The sequence below is a fragment of the Mustela lutreola genome, chromosome 1 (assembly GCF_030435805.1).
Source record: "Mustela lutreola isolate mMusLut2 chromosome 1, mMusLut2.pri, whole genome shotgun sequence".
In the NCBI taxonomy this organism is placed as follows: domain Eukaryota; kingdom Metazoa; phylum Chordata; class Mammalia; order Carnivora; family Mustelidae; genus Mustela; species Mustela lutreola.
In genome coordinates, this window is record NC_081290.1 from 56,661,117 (window position 1) to 56,683,256 (window position 22,140).

At 42.3% G+C, this 22,140-nt stretch overlaps 1 protein-coding gene across 19 annotated transcripts in view; it reads left to right on the top strand.

Moving 5' to 3' along the window:
- PROM1 (prominin 1) overlaps nt 1–22,140 on the top strand; it is a 134,594-nt gene that overhangs the window by 28,429 nt on the left and 84,025 nt on the right. For 18 of the 19 annotated variants that reach the window (XM_059165080.1, XM_059165134.1, XM_059165126.1 and 15 more), the window contains one exon: nt 2,285–2,734. In XM_059165080.1, the coding sequence (XP_059021063.1) occupies nt 2,515–2,734 (220 nt within the window). In that variant the 5' untranslated portion in view covers nt 2,285–2,514. Of the gene's footprint in view, nt 1–2,284; nt 2,735–22,140 lie in introns of those variants that run through there. The other variant, XM_059165156.1, reaches the window with a different exon arrangement.

Consider the following 22,140-nt stretch of genomic DNA (forward strand, 5'->3'; position numbering starts at 1 on the left):
TAATGTGGGTGGTGTGTGTATGTGTGGTGTGAATACGTATGGAGTGTGTTAGTGTGTGTGGCATGTGTTAATGTGTGTGATGTGTATATGTGTGGTGTATGCTAGTGTGTGTGATGTATGTATGTATAGTGTGTGTGTTGTGTGGTGTGTATGGTGTGTGTACATGTGGTGTACGATTGTGCGTTGTGTGTTAGTGTGTGTGTTGTGTGTGGTGTGTGTACATGTGGTGTATGATAGTGTGTGTGGTGTGTGTATTTGTGGGGTGTGTGTGGTGTGTATTAGTGTGTGTGGTGTGGTGTGTGGTATGTGCTAGTGTGTGTGGTGTGTGTAGTGTGCATGTGCATGCCTGCCTGCCTGTCTAATGCCAGTCAGTAGTCCTAGTCCTGAATAACACAGCCACCCTCACCTTTCATCTCCCTCTCCTGCCCTGTGCAGCCCCGGAGACTCCCAGACAGTGGCTTTGTAAAGGCTAGCTGGCTTTGTTTCTTTCTCATTTGTCCTCTCTGGAAACTATTTGAAGATGGAGCAGAGCAGGCCTCTGTTTGACTGCACACAGGGGTGACTTCTGACCAGAACCAGTGAAAGGCTAGCATTCCAGAGCCCAAGTGGGGGGTGGGGGAGCTGCAGCAGCCAAGCCTGGAAGGGAGAATGCCCTTTGGAAACAGTTACCAGGGTCCTGGTGTATCCATGGTGTGATGGAGAGCTGACAGGAAGCTGATTCAGGGTTAACAAGGTGGCACTGAGAGCTGTAAATGCTCTGAGAAGCCCATGATTAGATGTGGAGAGCTTAGAGTCATTCTTTTGGGAGTTCTGTGCAGAAGTAACCCGGGTAGGACAAGACTTAGAAGATGAGGCAATATCCAGGGGATTAAATATGAATTAACATCTTCACTCAAACAGCTCATGCATTTGCACCTTTCATCTGAAACTTTCTACAGCTTGGTAGAATACAAGTTGTAGGCCCTCTGGCCCCTTGTGCAATGTGTCACTCTCTTGAAGACCCTCTTTCCCCCATTGCACAGTGGGTTTTAGGAGCACCCTGCCCTTATTTTGAAAGTTACTAAGTGTGTAACTCATGTACAAAATAGAATATAATCAGGGTGCTCCTGACCCCAGAATAGAATAGGTGCAGAGCATCCCAGTTCCTCTCCGATGTTGCATTCTGATGCACCTAGTTCTACGCAGTAGCATAAGCAAATCAGTCATTTTGGCTTTTTCAGTTTTACACTGAGGGGTACTTACTGAACCCCAACTCTGCCCTGTCTTGTGTTCAGTTCTGGGGCTAGAAACACAAGTGGACAGGGTCTACTTTGGAGGCCCTCTGGGTCTCTTGCCTTAGCTATACACTGGCTTGATAGCTGCTTCTCACATTCCTGTTTCTTCCTCCCAGGAAGGGTGGTGGGGACCTCTCTCTCATCCCTGGGACCTGTAATTCCCTGGTAGTTACTGCCCTGTCTCTTATCCCTGGGACCTGTAATTCCCAGGTAGTTACTTGGGGGCAAAGGTTTCTTTCAGGATTACCTGGTGGACATGTTAGAAAGGTAAATTCCAGTGTAACCTAGCCTTAGACAGCTTGGTTCTGCCCCTGAGGTCTTAGTTTGGGTTGGGGATGAGGTGGAGAGGCAGATCTCTGAAATAAGGTCAGTGAGCAAATGAGTAGAAGAAAAAGCAGATAACATGTGTCTCCAGAAAGCAGGGACACCTGCACCAATCTGGAGAAAAAATAAGCCTCTGGTCTATGGCTGGGGCCTCTGAAGGCCTGCGTGGAGCCCCAGAGAGATGACTCTGTAGGAACGGTGTGGGTGTGCTGGTGTCTTGCAGGGGCTCTGAAGGAAAACTCTGGGGTTTGAATTGTAACACGCCCCCCCCCCCCCCCCCCCGTTAATCATCCCTGACCCTGGGGCAAGTCCCCGAAGTCCTCTGTGGAGAGGTTTCCTCATCTGTAAATGGTATAATGCCTTCAACAGGGTCCAGCTGGCCCAGCATGTACAGCAGTGTTGGGTACATAGTAAGTGCTCAGTAAGTCTCCCTTCCTAAGGCTGAACAGCCTTCTCTGCAGCATAGAGTGTTTCTGGAACCCATCAAGGTCTGCGTTATGCATCTGGACCCTGGGGTGGGGCCTTCTGGCTTTTGTGCCCCTGCAGCTCTAAGCAGTCTCTGTTTTTGCCTCCCAGGCAGCGGATTAGGCAGATGCGCTACCTCTAAGCTGTGCCGCCTCCTCTCTGGAGGTTCCTGGGGCAGACAGGCTGCGTGTGAACTGAGTGCTGCCTTTCTCTCCCACCAGGGATGGTGCCTTGAGCCCACGGACCCGGACCCGGATCCACAAAAAGATTCTCAGACGGCCTTTGTTGCATGCCAACCCGGCCAGGGAAGAGAGTGGACTCCACACACCCAGCACTTGCTGCCGAGCCTCTTTGGAGCAGGAACACATACTCCTGTCTCATCCTAGGCTTCCAGAACCTCTGAGACCGGAGGCCCCCATCTCTACCTCATGCGTGCAGGATCTGGCTAGCCATGGCTCTCCTCCTCAGCTTCCTGCTGCTGCTGGAGCTGTTCTGGGATACCTCTGCCCTGGGGCCATTGTCATCCACAAAGGGTTCTGATGGTTTGGAATTTGAATTGCCGACCACGAACTATGAGACCAAAGACTCTTACAAAGCTGGGCCCATTGGTGTTCTCTTTAAAATGGTGCATGTCTTCCTCCACGTGGTGCAGCCCAATGCTTTCCCTGAAGGTAAGTGCCCAATGGGGAGGGGCAGTTTGTCTCCAGACACACTCACATGGGCATGCAGAATACTGTTTGTCAATCATGATACAGTAAATATGTATTATATTCAGTATTTTATTTATATATGGAGTATTTTAAAACATAACATTCAAAGTGATTGGATTGCACAGGAGCAGAAAGTATTGAGACAGAAGTTAGGAACACTTGTGCCAGGTTAAATAGGTTGTTAATGAATGTGATTATAAGAAATGAATTCAAACAATGGTGCTATGCTGGTTTTCCAATTCTTGATCTTTTTTCCCCTCCCTCTTTTTTTTTTTTTTCTTTCTCTCTTTCTTTCTTTCTTTTTTTTTTTTTTCCTGGTGAGAGCAATGAATTACTCTCAAGTGCAAACCAAAGGTAAAAATTAGGGTTAAAAATAAATTTTCTCAGGTGAGTTAATAATTACCTCTGGTGGCTAGGCCAGCACTCACAGACTGACCCCTCCTTGACCTACCACAAAGTACAATTTCACATTGCTGAGGACAATGACTGTCCTGACCTGCCATGTTTACCTGGCTAACTCTTCGCTTCAGTTCTAAGACTTGAAGTGTAAGGAAAGGAGGGATGGTCTCTTGTCAGAACTTTAATGGCATGGTGCCTTACCCTTCATGAGTATTGTTGTTTGTCCTACTCCCTGTACTGGGAAGTCTGTGGGTGTGGGTTTTCAGGAACGAGATTATGAAAATTTAAATGGTCTGTGGGAAGTATCTGCTATTACGGTTTGGCAGTCTAAATTTTTATTGACTTCATGTTAGACTTATTCTAGGATTGTTCTTTAAACTATGAAAATTTGAATGCTATTATTGATTACTACAATATACAAATGATAAAATTTGTAGTAATCCTTATCATCTTCTTTAGCTGGTCAACTGTTGTTCATAAGAGGATTATATGTCAGTGTGTGTGTATGTGTGTGTGTGTGAGAGAGAGAGAGACAGGGAGACAGAGAGAGAGAGAAGGTATTTAGTGAGCTTTAACACTTGTTTATATTATAGGCAGTTTATAGATTTTCGTTATGATACATTTATATTAAAATTTTCTTACTTTTTTATTTCAGATTAAGACATTGAAACAGTTTGAAGTGTAGTTCTCCATTTTTTTATATTAGTTTAAGTTTCAGTGTAATGAAACAAATCACTCTGAGCCCTGTTGCCATTGAAGAGAATCTGAACAAATACTACGTACTGTTTATGTCCCTGCTTGAAAGACTAAATTTGGAAGTCCAAAAGACAGAAGTAGAAAATAGTTCATTTATTAATGTGGGATACAAGCTCACTATTCTCGATAGGTACCTCTTCCTTTATTTGTAGACTTGGTGTAAATATTATTGAATAATCAAATACCTCATGTTTTTAGTTTTAGTTTCTTTGGAGTTTTTTAATGCAAAAGGAATAGAATTCGGTTGTTTTATATGAATTTGTAACAGCATCTTCAAAAAGACTGTGAAGCATCCATGTGTCATTAAGGCACATCATGTAATTAGTTACCCTATAATCTCTTTCCATATGTTGCTTTATTTTGCTTCCTCTAGGTTTCAGAGAAAGGTTTCCTCACCCTTGTTTTACAAAGAAAAGCCATATTTTTAGAAGTTTGCATTCAAATTATAAGGTCAGAGGTATCCTATATCCAACACATTCTCAGGTTTTGAACTCTGGCGTCATTATTAGTCTAGAAGGAGCCGTCTGAAGAATTTAAATCCTGCTGTAATCTGAGGGTGTTAGCCCTGCTTGTCCCTTGACCTTCATCAATACTTACTTCTTTGGAAAAAGAAATTCCCAAAAGTCTCAATAGTATACCAGAGCAGAGCTGCATTACCCTTTGGAGGAGGGGGTCGGGGATTGGGTTTCTTAAAGAATATAATATTGAATTATTCTTTAAGATCTTGGAGTGTTGGATTTTTTTTCCCCCACCATCCCATTTTTTAAATTGTTTCATCCAGTTGCTAGATATCATAATGGTCTCAGATTCCCTTATAGGTACTTTACCCCATAAAGGGCATGTAGCAGACATGGTTTTTCCTACTGGGCCACTGCATTTCATGAATGCCAGATCATAAGCAGACATCTTCATAACCGAAGATGTAAAAACAACAACAATGAGAGAGTACAGGAGTGAGAGAGAGAGAGAGAGAGAGAAATGGAATCCTACTCATTAGCTTAACTAACTTAATACATTAACCTTGAAGTCATTCAGATGACTTCATGGCAAGTCCTCTACAAAGTAACATATTCAAGGTATATACTTTCATTTGAAAGGGTAGAGAGTTTTGAATCCAGGGTCCCGGTCCAGTGCAGGAGTGAACGAGAAAGGGAGGACCCTCGATCCTGACCTCCCTTTTCTCATGCTATTGGACTGGGAAGTTTTCCACTTTGCATCCCGTGTCTGAGCCAAAAATATAAAGGATTTTGCATTTGTAACTCTCTAAAGTGAAGCCCGTCGTGTATCCTTATAAATCCAAGATGGAATGGTCTTGTTTAGCTGGGAGTTTACACAAAAGTCTATTTACCTTCCTGCGAGGAGGAAAAGATCAGGTTAGATCAGACCAGAAAGACAGGTAACTATACAGCACAGTAGAACATGCTCGAGAACCTGGTGTGGGTATTTCATAAACACCTGCCCCTGGTCTGAAGCTGCAAGAGTCCCCTGCTTAGTCTCTCTGAGGAGAGAACGATGGCTTACATTCAGGAGGAGCTGCTTGTCCATTCATTCAACTTAAAATCGGTGATGATGACAGGATGACTGGAGGAGTTGAGAGAGGGGTGTTCCTGGCGCAGGGAACTGGATGCCCTAGGGAGTGGATGAGAGAGTGATTCAGGGTGGACCCATGAGGTGGGTATTTATGGAATAAATCTGTTAAGGGTCAGACCCTGACTGATAAGCTGGCAAATTTTGTAGAGGGAAGGAAGCTAAGGCAGCATAAGCAAAAATGTCATTCACTTGGCCATCATTTATTGAGAGCGCCTGATTTTCTGTGGTTTACCTGGTCAGGGCTGGGAGCCAAGGCAGAAGGGGAATTGGGTTTTGGAAAAAGAATCTGATAGCAGCTGGTGGGAGGGGTCTTAGGGAGGTAGAGTGTTCTGCAGTGGTCCAGAGGGAGATAATAACGGGCTAACTCAGCACAAGGCAAAGGTAATGGGGGAAACAGAGGCAGGATCAATTTCATGGCTTTCATTTCAAAGGACTTTGATTCAAATCCTAACTCTTGTCTATTACCTGCTGGGTGATCTTGGCCAAGTTAATTTTCAGAGCCTCTGCTCTCATAGATGTAATATGACTATAATTATAACTCATTTTGTAGCTTTTATCTGTGAGGCTTAAATGAGATGATGTATGTAAAACCTGTGTTTAAAACCATGTCTGAAAAGCACAGATAAAAATCCTCAATAAGCGTAGCTGCTAGTAATATTATTATTTGAGAGGAAGAATTGACCAAATATGACACCAAGACTGGTGCCAAAAAAGGACATGAGAAAAAGATGTCTCTAAGAGGGAGGGATCACTGAAATACCCTTGCTGCTGCTCCATCAAGAATACTCCAGGAGTTACCATGGAAGAAGCCATTCCATTACTTTCGAAGTTCAGTGGGCTGTGTCTTCCCACAAGCCCCGCAGTCCCAAAACTGGTTCTAGAAGGCAGGGCTTGGGGGCAGTGCTAGTCTACCGCATGGTCTTTACTCCTCATCTGATAGACTCTCCTTCTTCTTCTGTGTTCTTTCCCACTCTCCCTGGAATCTGCCATAAGGCATTCTTTGCTATTAGCTCACTCGAATCCCCCAACAACTTTGGCAGGTAGATGATGGTGGTAAATGAAGTTCTTATTTCTATTTATTATACCCTCCTTCACAGACAGGAAAGCTAAGTCAGAACGAGAGAACATGTTCAAGGCACACAGCTAGGCAGGGGGAGATTGAGAAACCTCTGTCTCCAGGATGAGTTATTTCTCAGCATACCTTGTGGCTCATTTCTTTCCCTTTTACTTTACCACAGTGCTTTCAAAATATCTACGGGTGGCTATAAAAAATGATAATTTTGCCCACTGAGAGTGTGTGTGATAGAAGATTATCTGGCGTGGATAGTCCACAGTGCCTTTTCAATTTCACGTGTCTTATGATGAATTTGGCATAAATTATGACCCAGATCAGAGTTAGTCGACTGGAGCCCCGCTTTTATTTTATTTTTATAGAAAGTCTCTAAAATTACTCTCTGCTCTGTTTTGGGCGTATTTTTAAATGAGATTTTTTTTTAAGGCTGATTGACCTGTTTCTGACAGCGTTCTGGGTTAATCTGATTTGGGTGGTGCCAGAGCTGGGTGAGCGGCAGGTGGGAGGAGGGAAGAGTGAAGCTTGTCCTCTGCTGAGTCTGAGATCTGGGTGGGATGTTGTAGTGAGTGGGAGTTCCCTCCCTTGCAGGTAACATAAACCTGTTAACTGAGAGAGTCAAAAAGGAGTTTATCATTATGACTCCCAGTTACCTCGTGGTGCCCAGCCACCAGGGACTGGTGAGACTGGGTCTCACTCCGGGGCCTCCTTGTCTTCCACCTTGGCTCCTTTCTGCACACAGTCCCTTTGCACCTCTGCCTTCCCGTCCCCCCTCCCTCTGGGCTCATCCACTCCTGCAGACCCTCCTGGCAGAGAACCAGGATATCCAGTGTTGCAGAACTCAAGCCTACTTCCTGGAGAATAGTTGGAGGGTTCTTCTCTTTTAAGTCCCAAACCCAAGTTCCAGTTCTGCCTCGGCCAGTCACCTACCACAGACCCACTGAGTAATGGTGGCCATGGTCACGTCTCGTGGGCCTGACCCTGGGAGCCATCACTGTCCCCACAGCACAGGTAGGGAGGTGCCTCCCAGGAAAGGGAATGATAGGGCGGACAGCTCATAGATGTGTCTTTGCCAATGTCCACTGGGAATCAGGATGTTGTATCCAACACCTGTGTGTTCTTACTTAATTCAAACAAAGCCAGCATTGTCTCCTTTGGATCCCAACACTCATATTGGCAGTGGGCCTGGCCACAGATAAGGTCATTGAAGGAAAGTACTAATATCTAGTCATCCTTCCTCCCTGGTGTCACTCACTGTGCTGGGCAGCCTTCTCATCCTAATTTATGTACGAGCAAACAACTATCACGTAGCTGCTTTCGGGATTTGAACAGCTCAATAACTCTACAAGCTAGGTACCATTATTCTCATTTTATGGAAGAGGAACTTGAGGTCCACAACTAGTTGGGGGTCATGCAAGGAGTCCATGGCAGAGGCAGACTTTATTGTCTAAGCTCATAGTTGCTGCTTGTATTTGCTGATCTAGAACTCAGGAGACTCAGGGACTGTCCCAAGGTCACATACACTGATGGCTAAGCGGTCAACCCAGGGTTTGACCCAGGGCCCATGACTCTGTCTCCCCTCCCCCAGTGCTGCACTATGTTGCCTCTGTGGGTATCTGCTGTGCAGATTGCATTCATATGTCCCCAGAGACCTGTGAGTGTGGAGTGGGCTTGGCAGGGAGGTGACACATCCGCAGACTGTAACGGGCACTGTTCAGTTCATCTCATGTGTCTTCTGCTTCATAGAACAACTCTTGTAGCTAAACAGAAAACCCTGTCCTATTGACTATATTCCTGTAACGTTGTCTACAAGGTCCTGCTGGACTGTGGTCCCGACTTTCTGTGTGTCATCAACAGAGCCAGGCTATGCTTTTCTGGGACATGTGTGCCAGCCCCACAAAAAGAAACAAGAAAAGCTCCCTACTCCTCTAGTCTCCAGTGATGATGTTCTTTGAGGAAGCCTTTAAGTACATGCAGGAAATGAGAGATTAAGTACGAATGTAAAGAAAGAGGCCACCGGAACAGCTGCTGGATGGAACCAATGTGGAATTAAATGCCACTTTTCTATTGGCATTGAGCAGAAGTCCTCCAATTTACTCTTGCAGAATAAGCTGTGAAGTGTGGTCTGTACAAGGAAGGCAGTGCTGGGTCTGAGCTGCACAGCAGGATGGACAGTAGCAGGAGAGAATGTAGGCCTAGCAGGCCTGCCACGTATCCTCTGCTGGACGGGTATCTATATTCTGGAACAAGTCCAGTACTTGAGCTGGGGTGAGGAACTCACTTTCTGGAGCCACTGCCTGGGTTCGAATCCTGGCTCCATAGTTTACTAGCTCTGTAACCTTGGGCAAGTTACTTAAGCTCTCTGTTTCTTAGTTTTTCCTCTGCAAAATGATGAAAAGAGTCATTGTACTTTCGGAGCACCTGATTTCTGCTCAGGTCATGATCTCAGGGTCATGAGATCAAGCTCCATGTTGGGCTTCATGCTGGACATGGATTCTGCTTGAGATTCCGTCTCTTTCTGCCCCTCTCCCTGTTCTCTCTCTGTCTCTCTCTCAAGAAAAAAATAATCATGGGACCTTTTGGGTCTTCGTAATATTTAAAGAAATAATGTTTGCAAAGCAAACATTTGCAAAACATTATCTAACATACAGTAAGTGCTGTGTGTTTGTCAAATAAAATTTGAATGTATAAAATTCATATTCATTAAAAGCCTTTGAACTAATGTCAGACTTTGATGATCGCACAGACAAAAGAACAAGTATTTATTGGATCCCCACTGTGCTGGTTTCCTAGAGCTGCCATAACAAATGATCTCAAATTGGGTGGTTGAAAACAATGAATTATTCTCTCTGAGTTCTGAAGGCCAGATGTCCAAAGTCAAGGTACTGGTGGGACCATGCTCTCTCTGAAGGCTCTAGGGGAGAATCCTTGCTTCTTTCAGCTTCTAGTGGCTCTAGGTGTTCTAATCTTGCCTGTCTTCACACAGTCCCCTTCTGCATCACTGGTCTTCTCTTATAAGGACACCTGTCATTGGATTTAGGGCTCACCTTACGTCTAGGATAATATTGTCTCAAGATCCTTAACTTAATTATGTCAGCAAAGACCCTTTTTCCTAATAAGGTAACTTTCACAGGCTCCTGGGGGCAGGAATTAGATGCTTTTCTGAAGGCTACCTTCACACCTTCAACACACACACCCATTACATTCTTCTATAGTTCTCCCCAACAGCCCAGTGATACCAAGTAATGTGACCAAGGTCATATTTCTGAAAAATGGAATCAGATTCAAAGCTATTTGATTCTAAGAGCTCATATTTTAATCCTGCAAATATGTAGTGAGCTCCTACTAGGTGCCAAGCCTGGTGCTGTTTGGCAGAGATGGCATCAACTGAGTTTCTCTATTCTCGGAAGACTGACATTGAGGGAGGAGATCTCCACCTCCGTAGGGGGCTGAGGTGCAGGGTAGGGTTGTCTTTGCTCATAGTCCAGTGTAAATAGTGGGCTCATGGCTATCCCAAGAAAGGATTAGTCATGATGGGGCCAAGAGAAGGCTTCATGGAGGAAGTAGCATCTGAACTGAGCTGAAGGGTGTGGAAGGTTTCAGGAAGCAGAGGAGAGCATTCCAGGTGCATAAGTAGAGGCCTTATTGATGCAAGTTGAGATAGTGGCTCATAGGATATGGCCTGGAGAATGCCAAAGCTAGAGCTCTTCATGGCTGGGAGATTGTCAGGCCATGAGCCTGGGGAGATGCCAGCACATCTACATGGGGCTCTGTAGACAATGAAGGGAGGTCTCGCTCAGCAATCTTGTCACCCTCACCTGAGCTACAGGAAGGAGGCCACCATAGGAGTATGCTTTGTCTACTGAGCCTGTTCCTGGAAATTCTCAGGTATATTTGGACACACTAGTGGCCTAGCTTAGTGCTGCCCAATGTGGCATTTGGAACAACAGCATCAACATCACCTGGAAGGTTATTAGAAATGCAAATCCTTAGGTCTCACTCTGAATCTACTAAATCAATGTATTTCTTTTAATTTAAAAAATATTTAAAATATTTTTGTGTTGAAGCACAATACGCATGTCAAGAAGTGCACCTATATCGACAACTTGATGACTTTTCACAAACTGCACACATCTGTGTGACCAGCTCCAAGACAAAGAACAAGCTCCCAGAAGAACCCTATCTTGTTTCCTGCTCACTTGTTTCCTGTTACCCAAGGGTAACACCCCTTCCTGCTTTTCAGTGGCATAGATGAACTACACCTGCTGGAACACAGTATATACACTTTCGTTTCTGCCCTCTTTTGCACAATATCTTAATTGTAAGATTCACCCAGATTGTTGCATATGGTTGTAAATATTCATTTTGCTGTTGCATACTCTCCTATCATATGAATATACTATAATTTATATATCTATCCTACTGGCTTGGCACTTGGGAGGTTTCCAGTTGGGGCCTGTTTAGTCAGTTTGGGCAGCTGTCACAAAATACTACAGCCTGGAGGGGGGGCCGTAAACAGCATTTTATTTCTTGCTGTTGTAGAAGCCGAAAGTCCAAGATCAAGGTGTCTGGCGAGAGTCATTTTCTTTGTTTGAGAACAGCTGTCTTCTCACTTCTCATCTTCAGATGGAGGAGAGAGAGAGCATGAGCCTGCATGTACACAGGTCTCTCTCTTCCTAGGAAGCATTAACCCCATCATGAGGGCTCCACCTCCACACCTCATTTAAACCTAAATTCCTCCCAAAGGCCTTCTGATGAGCCTTCATTTCCCCATCACCCAAGCTTCAATAACTTTCAACTCATGATCAGTTTTGTTTGGTTTCTACCTCTACCTATTCCTCCTACTCATCCCCTTCATTTTGAAGCAAATTCTAATCTTTCTATCATATCATCTATAAATATTTCTGTACCTATCCCTAAAAATAAAGATGCTGGACTATTACACTGTAGAAAGCCAACAACAGTTCTTTAATATAATTAAGTATTGAAGTGTTCAGATTTCTTGATTGTCTTGTAAGTACAATTTTTTAATACAGTTTGACTGAATTGGGATCCAAATAATGCTCATATATTACAATAGGTTGATATGTCTCCTTCTGTCTCTGTTTAATTTCTAGGATGAGCCTCTAGGTCTTTTTCCTCCTTGCAATTTTTTTGCTGAAGAACCTAGTTATTTTTCCTGCAGTATTTCTTATAGGCTGAACTTGGTTGATTCCATTTTCATGGCGTTCTTAACATATTTCTCTGCCTTTCTTACAAAGATCAGATACAAGTTCATTCTACAAAGGCACTTTATAGGTGGTATTGTACATTTGCACCAGGATACGGATACTGTCTGGTTGTCTCCCTTTTTGTGATGTTAGCAGCACTGATGATCACTGTCTCCTTGCATTGATTTACAATGTGTCCAGTCCTTTCAATGTTGTTTGCAAACATGCTCTCAGGTTTGTTAAAAATCTTAGGGAACAAAATGAAATACTTTACATGTTCTGTAACAGCAAGTGTTCACTTAGTAATATTTCATGGATATGTCCCTGTTAGGGTGTTGCCCAAGTTGGAAAGGTTTTAAAACAAGGAACTTGAAACACTCATTCACCAACCTTTTGATGTAGAGCCAAGACTGAAAACATTTTTTTAACATGAGTTAATTGTTTGAAGTTTCATGATTAGCGTTTCTGATATAAATAGCAGCCAAAATGTATCCTTTGTAATTTTTGGCTTCTTTGTTTTGATTTCTTTGAATTCAAAGAAAACACGTAGAGTTCAGAATTGTGTGTTTTCAGTTTGCTTTTTCTTCCCAGAATTTTACAGTTGACTCACACGTGATTTCATCTAATTACTGGTTTTTATTGTCGTTATAGAACATTTTGTTTTCTGTGCTCATTCTTTTTATATGCATATTTCCTTAGTTTGTGTAATATTTAATTACACATTGAACTTATTATACATAAAGAGGCAGAGAGAAGGTTGGGAGCAAATTGAGTGTTTGGGGTTGAAGTGTTCCTCCCACCAATTGATATGTTGATGTCCTAATCCCTGGTACCTCAAAATGTGACCTCATTTGGAGACAGGGTTGTTGCAGATGCCAGTAGTTAAACTGAGGTCATACTGGAGTAGGGTGAGCCCCTAACCCTATAGGATTAGTGTCCTTATGAGGTGAAATTGGTAGACAGATATAGACATGGGGAAGATGTGAGGTGAGGACTGGAGTGATGGTTCTACAAGCCAAGGAACTGCCAGAAGCTAGGAGAGACCTAGAACACCTCCTTCCCTAGAACTTTCAGAGGGAGCAGGGTCCTGTCCACTCTTGGTCTTGGATTTCCAGCCCCTAGAACTGTGAGACAATACATTCCTGTGCTTTGAGCCACTCCATTTGTGATTTTTAGTTGTCACGGGCCTAGCAAACACTTGCACCCAGTAAGTGGATGCATGGACTGGTGTTGCAGAGGGTCACGTGTACCTGGCAGAGGTGGTCACTTCATGGTGCATGAGGGAAGGACCTGATGGCTGGGTGATCTCGGCAGCTGGAAAGTGGGATTTAGCTCCCCAGGTCTCCACTGTCATTCATACATTTATGATCCGAGTCACAACTTCCATGCATTTCATTCATGAGGATTCAACAATACCTGCTGAAAAGGAAGAAAAGGAGAAATTAGTTGTATAAGCGGGTCTTACTGCTGATGTACAACCATATCATGTAGTATTTGTCTGAAGGAGTTACCACCTCCATCAGCGCTTAAAAGAAAGACTGACATTGCATGCTGGAGGTCAGAGATTTAAAGGATTTTCATGGGTAATTCCTTTCTACCTGCTTTTTATTCACTGTAGTCCCTGCCTGACATGAGGCCCTAAATCCCCTCAAGATCAGATACCTTGTTCCTTGCCTCCTGTCCTCCAGGTGCCTCTTGGCCAAAGTCCTGTTGTTTCTTTAAAACCTTCCCCATGTGATCCCTATTCTGGAAATCTGGAACCTCTCATCTCATTATTTTGTCCTATTTCTGTATTCCTTGCACACTTTCACTCTTACATGTTTAACACTGCCTTTTGATAGTTTGTAGTTCTGGATTATAAACTTACTGATGCTGGCAAAGCCTGGTACTTCGGAGGATCCTTTGTAATCTCTTGCTTTTGTTTTGGTACTTCCGAGCTTGAAAAACACTTTTCCCTCCCCACCAAATTTTTAATTTACTTGGCAAAAGTTGAGCATTTGCTGTGTGTACTTTTTTGAAATACTGGTGTCAGGATGATACCACTGAGCTCTTATACAGTAAAACCCTCAGGGCCATGTGTCTTTCGGGAGTGTGTTCCTCTGCTTTACATTTTTTTCTATAACTTCCCTTTCTGTCAGCTTTGCAAATTTTTTCTTTTGTTCTTGCATTGTCAGCTGTTAATGCAGCTCTGCTTTCTTGGAATCCTAATGCTTCACTTCATATGTGTGCATTGCAGTGGGTGGCTCCATTGTTCCTTTAGAATTCAAAGTGCATAAACTTTATGATAGCTCCATGTATTTCAGACACTTATTACTTTATATTCAAGGTTACTGCTTTTTTACATTCATGGGAAAACTCAAGTTTATAATTTTTTAGCAAACAGTATTCCCAAACTTAACAGTAATTAAATATCTGTGGAGAGCTTAAGAATAGCTACAGTGTGAGGAACATCATGTGTGATCCAGACTAAAGGTGACAAGAAGTCCTGAAGATACCTGAACTAAGAAGGAATAAATATTTAATTAAATTTAAATCACCACATGAGTCCAATTATGTACATTGCTCTCATGCCCAGTATTTATTAAAATAACTTAAAGCTAATTTTATTTTTAAATATAAAAGCAATATATACACATTAAAAGCAAATTAAAAAAAAAAAAAAAAGTGTGCCTGGGTGGCTCAGTCAGTCAAGCATCTGCCCTTGGCTTGGATCATGATCCTGGAGTTCCGGGATTGAGCCCCTCATTGGGCTCCCTGCTCAGGAGGGAGACTGCTTCTCCCTCTGGCCCTCACCCCCCTCATGTGCTCACTCGCTCTGTCTCTCTCTCTCTCTCTCTGTCAAATAAATAAATAAATAAAATCTTTAGAAAAAAAAGAAAATAACATTAAAATGTCATGATTGCTAACAAGTTTTATATGTAGCTATTCTTTCACTCCTTCGTTCATTCATTCAGTAGGTATTTGGTGAGTCCTTACCAAGTACCAGGCTATGTTCTAGGCTCTGGAAATAAACATAAAAAATGTTTTACACACACACATACATTCTTTTAAAGGAATTATTCAACATGCTCTTTGCCCCTTGCTGTTCAAACTTACAATATCTGATAGATTATTCTAGACATCCATTTCATTTCTCTTTAACGTCACAAAATGCAGGGAAGTACAGAGAAGAAAATTCATAAAACATGGGTAGTTTTCTTAGGCTTAACCGACTGAGCCACTAGGTGCTCCAAGTTTTGGGTTTCTATTCATGCTGAAACCCATTGATTCTAATCCATTCATTTGAGCTGTAACAATGTCCCATTGTATGAGTAAGCCACGTTGTGTTTATTCTGTTCCATAGTGATGGCATTTAGGTCTTTTTCCTCATTTGCTATATAGTGTTCCATTGATTAGACAATGCATTTCACTATTTTTGATGGATATTTCGGTTAGCAGTTCTTTTTGCTATTCAAATATTGCTACAAGGACTGCTTGTGAATGTCTAGCTTGGCATACTTGGGCAAGTAAATTCAATAGGAGGAACCTCTAGATAAGGAATTACTGTTACAAATGTGTGTATATAAAATTTTGATTGATATTACCAAGTGGTTCCTGAGTTTGTGTACCAATTTGCATACCCAGTATTATTAATGCCTGAAAATACATGCATACCCACACATTTTTCCAACTCTGGTTATTGAGATTTTTCATCATTGCAAGTCTGACACATTATAGGAAAAAAAAAATCATAGTTTAATTTGTATATCTTTAATCACTGGTGAGTCATACATATCCTTTTATACATTTACATTTCATTTTGCAAAGAACTTCCTCTTTTTGCCTTTGCTTATTTTCCAGCTGAATTATTGGTATTTTCCACTTTGATTTGTTCCAATATCTCACTGAATTTTAAAAATACTGAATTTTTGGAATAGGTAACATATTTGCATGGCCCCAAATTTAAACATAAAAAAAGATATGCAGTGTGAAGCTTCTGTCCCAGCTAGCTTCTTTACAGACAATCACTATTATCAGTTTTATGCATACATTTGTGTGTCTGTGTCTTGTCCGATGTCTTTTCTACATACATGAGCAAAAATGTGCATGTGGTCTTTTCTTCACAAATGATAATATATTGTATATTGATAATATATTATTTGGCACCTCGCTTTCTTGTTAAACATACAACTTGGTCATTACTTTATATCAATACATAAAGAGGGAATTCCTCATACCCTTTATTATTACTGTAGAAGGAGTCCATTACTGATTAACTCATTTCCACCATTTTACTGCTACCAACAGCGTTAAAAATCACTTTAATTATTTCATAAATGTGCAAGTACATATGGAGGATATGTTTCTAGAAATAGAATTGCCAGGCCAACTTAGAATTTAATGAATTTGTACCTATAATAGACATTGCCCAGTTGCACTCGATAAAGGTTGATCCAGTTTAAACCTACATTAGAAATGCAAAAACATCTTAATAATGTTGTCTAGTCGCTTGTAAGGTAGACATCATCTCTATATTACATATGTGCAAATAGATGCTCAGAGAGAGGACTGCCCTTAGTCGGGATCACACAGCTTGTGGGTGGGCAGAGCAGGAGTTGGACTCAGGTCTGCCTGATTTCTGGATCTTACTCTTTTTATCATGCTTTTAGACTAGGCTATTGCATGATACCTTTTAGTGGGATCAAGCAGTGCCTCTCGCCTTGTGAGCTCTACTTCCAAGAAGTCTAGGAAGGAAAATAAGTAGCTTGATTTTAACTTCTGATATGTAGGTTTAAGTCCAGTTATGACTCATGGATTTTAGAACATTTCCACATGTCTTTCAGTCATTGCATTGCTTGCTTTCCACCTCCGTCTTCCCCACCACAACAGGAATAAACTTTACAATGAAGGACTGGTCTTTACTGGCTTTCCGTGTGCCTTTGAAATGAAAAATTATGTTCATTCAGTCGATCTGTTTTTAGGAATTTTTCCCTTCTGCATTCACACATCTATTTAATTTTCTTCCTTAACTTTTTGGGTTAAACATTCAATTGTTTCATTTTTTGTTCTCATTTCCTAATAGATTTATCTGTAAAATATCCCCTAAGAATAGTTTCAGCTTTCTCCTGTAAATTTAGAAATATCCTGTAGATTTGACATACAGATTTTCATTTGTAATTTCTAATAATCTATCATTTCAGTTTTGAGTTCCTCTTCTACCCAGTTTGACTCATGTCGAGTGAGTAATTTTATCTTGTATAAAAGAAATGAATGTGAAAGGCTAAGTGTGAGTTGTTATGGTCCCTTTATTTATAAATGTTCATCTCCTCCAGCCTGGAGTGAGCTGCTCAGCGGAGGGGCTCCTGGTGAGCGCTCCTCTCATGCAACTCTCCTCAGTGCTTTCTGGAATGTTCTGGCCTTTCTTCAGTTGCATCAGGACATTAAGCCAACTGTTGACTGTGTCTCAGAGTTTCCTTTTAGTGAGAGTACATGAGGGAAAAAGCCTTCCTTCTTGTCTTGAACGTTTTCTGAACAACTGGCCTAAGCAATTGTAGGTGGCTTCTGGGCATTCTAGAACAGTGGCTCTGCCTCTAGCCACCATTACAGGACCCTCCCGTGCGCCCCTTCGAAGCTTCACGTCTTCCTTTTCCACAAATGCCAAAAGCACGTGGGGGGCTGAACCAGAGATCAGAACATCTCTGTCTGCCAGGAGCTAAGGAGTTGCATCTTATGTCCCAGGGCTGGCTTGTCTTTCTTCTTTCGTCTTATTCATGTTCTCTTACGAAGTAGGAATAAAAATAAGAAATCCCCAAAGGCCAAATTTTTATTGAGTGGGATTAAGAAAAAAAAGAACTGCATAATTTCAAACTAGAGGAGGAGGGTTGGAGAAGACCTCCCAGGGCAGCAGCCAAGGTGAAAGAAGTCTCTGGAGGCTGGTGAGGAGAGTGGTGATTAGCTTACAGATGACTGCTTGAGAGACATGACTTCTAGTTAGTCATTCTGTGTTGGGGTGCGGTGAGGGGGAGGCTTCTTAGTCCACCCTGGGAGCCAAAAGGTGGTGACAGAACTGTGTATTTTTGTCTGGCATTTCTTTAGCATTTATGACATTATGCAGGAATCTCTAAGTTCCTGAATTTTAATTTTAAAATATTTTAATTTGATGGGGTTGCTGATTCCATGGCCCATGTTTGCTAATTGAGATGAAGGCTCTCTTTAGACCTGATTGGAAGTAAATAGCTTTGTATATCCTGGGGAAGAGGGGGGTTGTATGTTGTAATATCCTCTTGGAAATTGGCTGACCCAGAAACTCAGCCTAATGAGATTTGGACAGCAGGCCGCGAGGAGGGGAATTACTGTGACATGCTGCGTTCAATGCAGCCGCTCTTCAATAGGACTGTCTACCCTGGAGGCCTGTGTTGCAGGGAATTGCATTTCTTTAAAAGAGTCATTCCAGATTTAACTTGTGCCGTAGAAGGAAGGCTGAGCAGAAATGAGTATCTGTGCTGAAATTCAAGTTCATAGCTGACTTCAGAAACGGAGAATTGCATTACAATAACAGGCACAGGCCAGGCTTCCTAGAGACTAGTCTGTTCGCCGGGAAAGCCAGATGTTCTGCTGTGAACATGTGTGTCAGATCTGGCCACTTCTCTGTGTGGGGACAGTCATCCCCCTCGTGAGGCTGCCTATCACCTGGTCCATGGCAGTGGCCGCCTGACTCACACAGACAGTGCGGAGGGTTATACATAGTAGCTCCCTGATGACTGTAATAGTTAACCCAGCTAGCCTCCCTGTTCTTCCTGGAACACACCACCCCACATCCTGCCTTAGACCTTTACCATCTGACTGCTTCCTTTGTTTGGACCATTCTTCTGCTTGACTTGTCACTCTTGCCACTCAGGTCTTTGCTCACACGTCATCTCCTCAAAGAGATTGTCTCCAGCCATACCAATGTATACCAATGTAGGACCCCCTTCCCTGCTCCCTTCCCTTGGAGCACATATCTTGGTGTAATAGTAAATATTTGTTTATCTTGTTTATTAAACTCTAAACATCTTGATGAGGGGGTTATGTTATCTTGTTTGCCTCTTCAACAACTGCAATCCTCGGAACCTGGCATGGTGCCTGGGACAAAGCAGGTGCTCAGTACGTCTCGATTATATGCGTAAGTGGATGCGTTCTTGCACAGCCCACTTGTTCACTGTGCTGCAGGCACACTGGCCTAGAACTTTCTTAGACTCTAAGCCACTTCCTGACACTGGTGCCTTGCACCTGCTGCGCCTTCTACCTGAAGGCTCTGCAACCTCACAGCAGGTGGCTTCTTCCTTGGCATCTTCACAATCTCTGCCCGGGCTTCCTCCTCAGTGGTGGTCTTCCCTGATCTGCTATGCTGACAGCAGGCCGCCTCCTCGCTTATTTTTTTCCGACTCAGCACCCCGACTTTCACTCTGAGAGCCCCTCACCTTCACTTTTTGGGCACCCACAACCTGCATTATAGACATCCCCTTGCCCACCCTTCCTACCTCGATCATCTTCCCAAAGAATTCCAAATCTGGTTGCACCATTTTCTCAGGTTGCTTTCAGAGCGGCTAACTGTGTCTACTGGCCCCATTTTAAATGTATATCCGAGCACGTTCCCATTTCCTACTTACCTACTCTTTCTTCTCTCCTCTAGTTTCTATGCTATGCCCTCCTCCGTCAGCCAAGACCTTAGACCGCATGGAGAAAATGAATGGAACCACATAGAAAACGACCCCTCCCTCTCTACTTTGATTTCCAGTTGTTCACTCAGGGTTATTCAGGCATTTAGACTTCTTTGTGCCAAGGAGAATTATTATTAGTGGAAAGATCTGATCATTTTCAAAGTTTCAGAAAGAGTTATCAATTTACCAGGAGGTCCTGTGATGTTTTATGCCACCACCAGAAATGCATTGACATTTTAAAGACTGAATTAGTTGCCAGAGACATAACATGTTAGTACTTTAATATAGATTCCTGACTACTCGTGAGATTGATTGTGTTTCCATCTGCTTGTTTCCTCTTTTGGGGAGTTTGCCTTTGAAATGCCTTGAACCTAGTTATGTAGCAGAGTCAGTCCTTTTAGTATTGATTCCATGAGATCAGGAACCCTTCGCCTGATTTGTTTACTGTGAATTGTCACTGGACCATTTAGATTTAGAAAAGATGTCATTTGGGGAAGATCATTGGGTCAGAAATCATCATCCAATGTATTCCATCATACAGATGAGACCACTAAGGCCCAGAAATAATAATCTTGCTTGTTTAAGATAGTACAGCCAAATGAGAGCTGGTAGGATAAGCAAGCAGGAAAGGGGCCCAGGGAGGATTTTCTGAGCATGGGAGGCAGTGCCTCCTTTCTTGTTCCAAATGGATTCCTGATCCTTGGAGCATAGCAGGAGCTTTTGTTGAATGAATGTGTCTCTGTTGACTAAGTGAATTGTTTAATCATTTGTAATATCATTCATTACCAACACAATAGACATACCCTTATTTATTTCCATTTTAAATATTTGTTTATTAATCTTGGGGTGGGGGAGGTTTGAGGAGCAGAGGGAAAGGGAGAGAATCCCAAGCAGAGTCTACACTGAGTGCAGAGTCTGATACAGGGCTTGATCTCACAACCCTGAGAACATGACCTGAGCCGAAACCAAGAGTCAGATGCTTAACCGACTAAGCCACCCAGGTGCCCCTTATTTCCATTTTACAAGTAGAATATATTTATACAGAATACACCGAAACATAAATAAAAGATGTATCCATTCTCCCACCCAAAGATCACCTCTGTTTACATTTTGGTCTCCTGTCTTTAGACTTTTTTTTTCCCTAAGCAAAGATCTTTTTTGTCAGTGTTTTTATATAGCTAAAATCACACTCTACCCCCATATAAGATGGAGGCATAAAGTTATGTCCTAGAAGAAAAACAGAAAGATATTTAGATCATCTGGTTTTGAACCATTTTTACCCACAGGTCTCTTGTGTATGCAGATTACCTAACCAGACTATGCTTGAGGGTTTATTTCTTTTATTATGATAAATGAGATTAAAAAAAAAAAATAGGTTGCACATTTGAAAACCAGACTGACTTAAGGACTTAGAGCTACAGGGAAATTGTATTTTGTCTGATATTTAATATACCATTGGAAAGACTGGGGTCTTAAAGTTCAACAATAATAATGGTTTGGAATTGTGTTTCAGTTTGTAGGAAGTGTCTGATTTCCCAACACCACCCCCTTTGGGACTTAATCAAGAAGGAATTTCTTAAAACAAGGCAAAACTTCTTATGACTAGACCATGATTGTATTTCTAGGTTCTTTTTTTCAAGGAAACTATTCTTCTTAGAATAATGGTAGTTTCCTGAATCTCATTTAGGGCATACAAGTGTTGAGGGCATACAAGTGCTTACCACAGGTGCATAGGATTTATGTGAGAGAGAGAACTTCCCTGCTTTAAAGGAAAGAAGAGTTTGTGGTTGAGGAGACAAATGTATTTGCAGAAATAAATCGTCCAGAGAACACATAAGCCAGTGGGTCATTAAATGTCACAAGTGAGTGATGACTTGTAGGTATTTAGCAATGAGGGAAGTTGGCTGAGGACCTCAAGTTTGAACTTCAAAGGATAGAAGGAGGGTTTTGATGGGTGGAGGAATAATATCAGCAAGACTCAGGGGGTCACAAGCAAGGCACGTTTGGTTTTAGGGACCAGGGAAGAAACCTGGCTAGATTAGAAGGATCTTGTTTGGAGGAAGATAGAATTATATCAACTGCCTATTGATTGCTTAATATGTGGTGGGCATCTTATCTTGTTCAAGGTTTTTCACATATTGGTTTTCAACAATGGGTATTATTACCTCCATCTTACAGATGAGAAAACTGAGGACCAAGGATATTCAGTAAGTCACACAACATTATGTATCAGATCTGGAGTTTCAACTCAGGATCACCTGATTTGGGTGACCATCTAGTCCATCATTTAAACCAGGGCATTTAAAGAGTAAAAGGGAACTCTACTAACGATTAGGTCAAGGCAACAGATTGTGAAGTGGGACCGTCTGGGCAAATCAAGAAATATACTGACCGCTCTTCTCCAAAGTCATTGCTCATTTTTATTTTAATCGGAAGGACAGGGTGACATGGTGGATAGCTCTAAAGATAATTAGTGGAGGCCATATAAAGGAGGTTATAGACGGATTCATCCGACAGCATTGTGTAGAAAGAAAGCAGTGGAAGAGAAAAGAGATGAGAGGCCAAAGGAGTGATTAGTCGACTGCTTCACTAAAAGTAGATTAGGTGTGTGATGAAGATCTGGATTGGATAACAGAGTGCGAGGTGAATAAGATTTCCTATGAG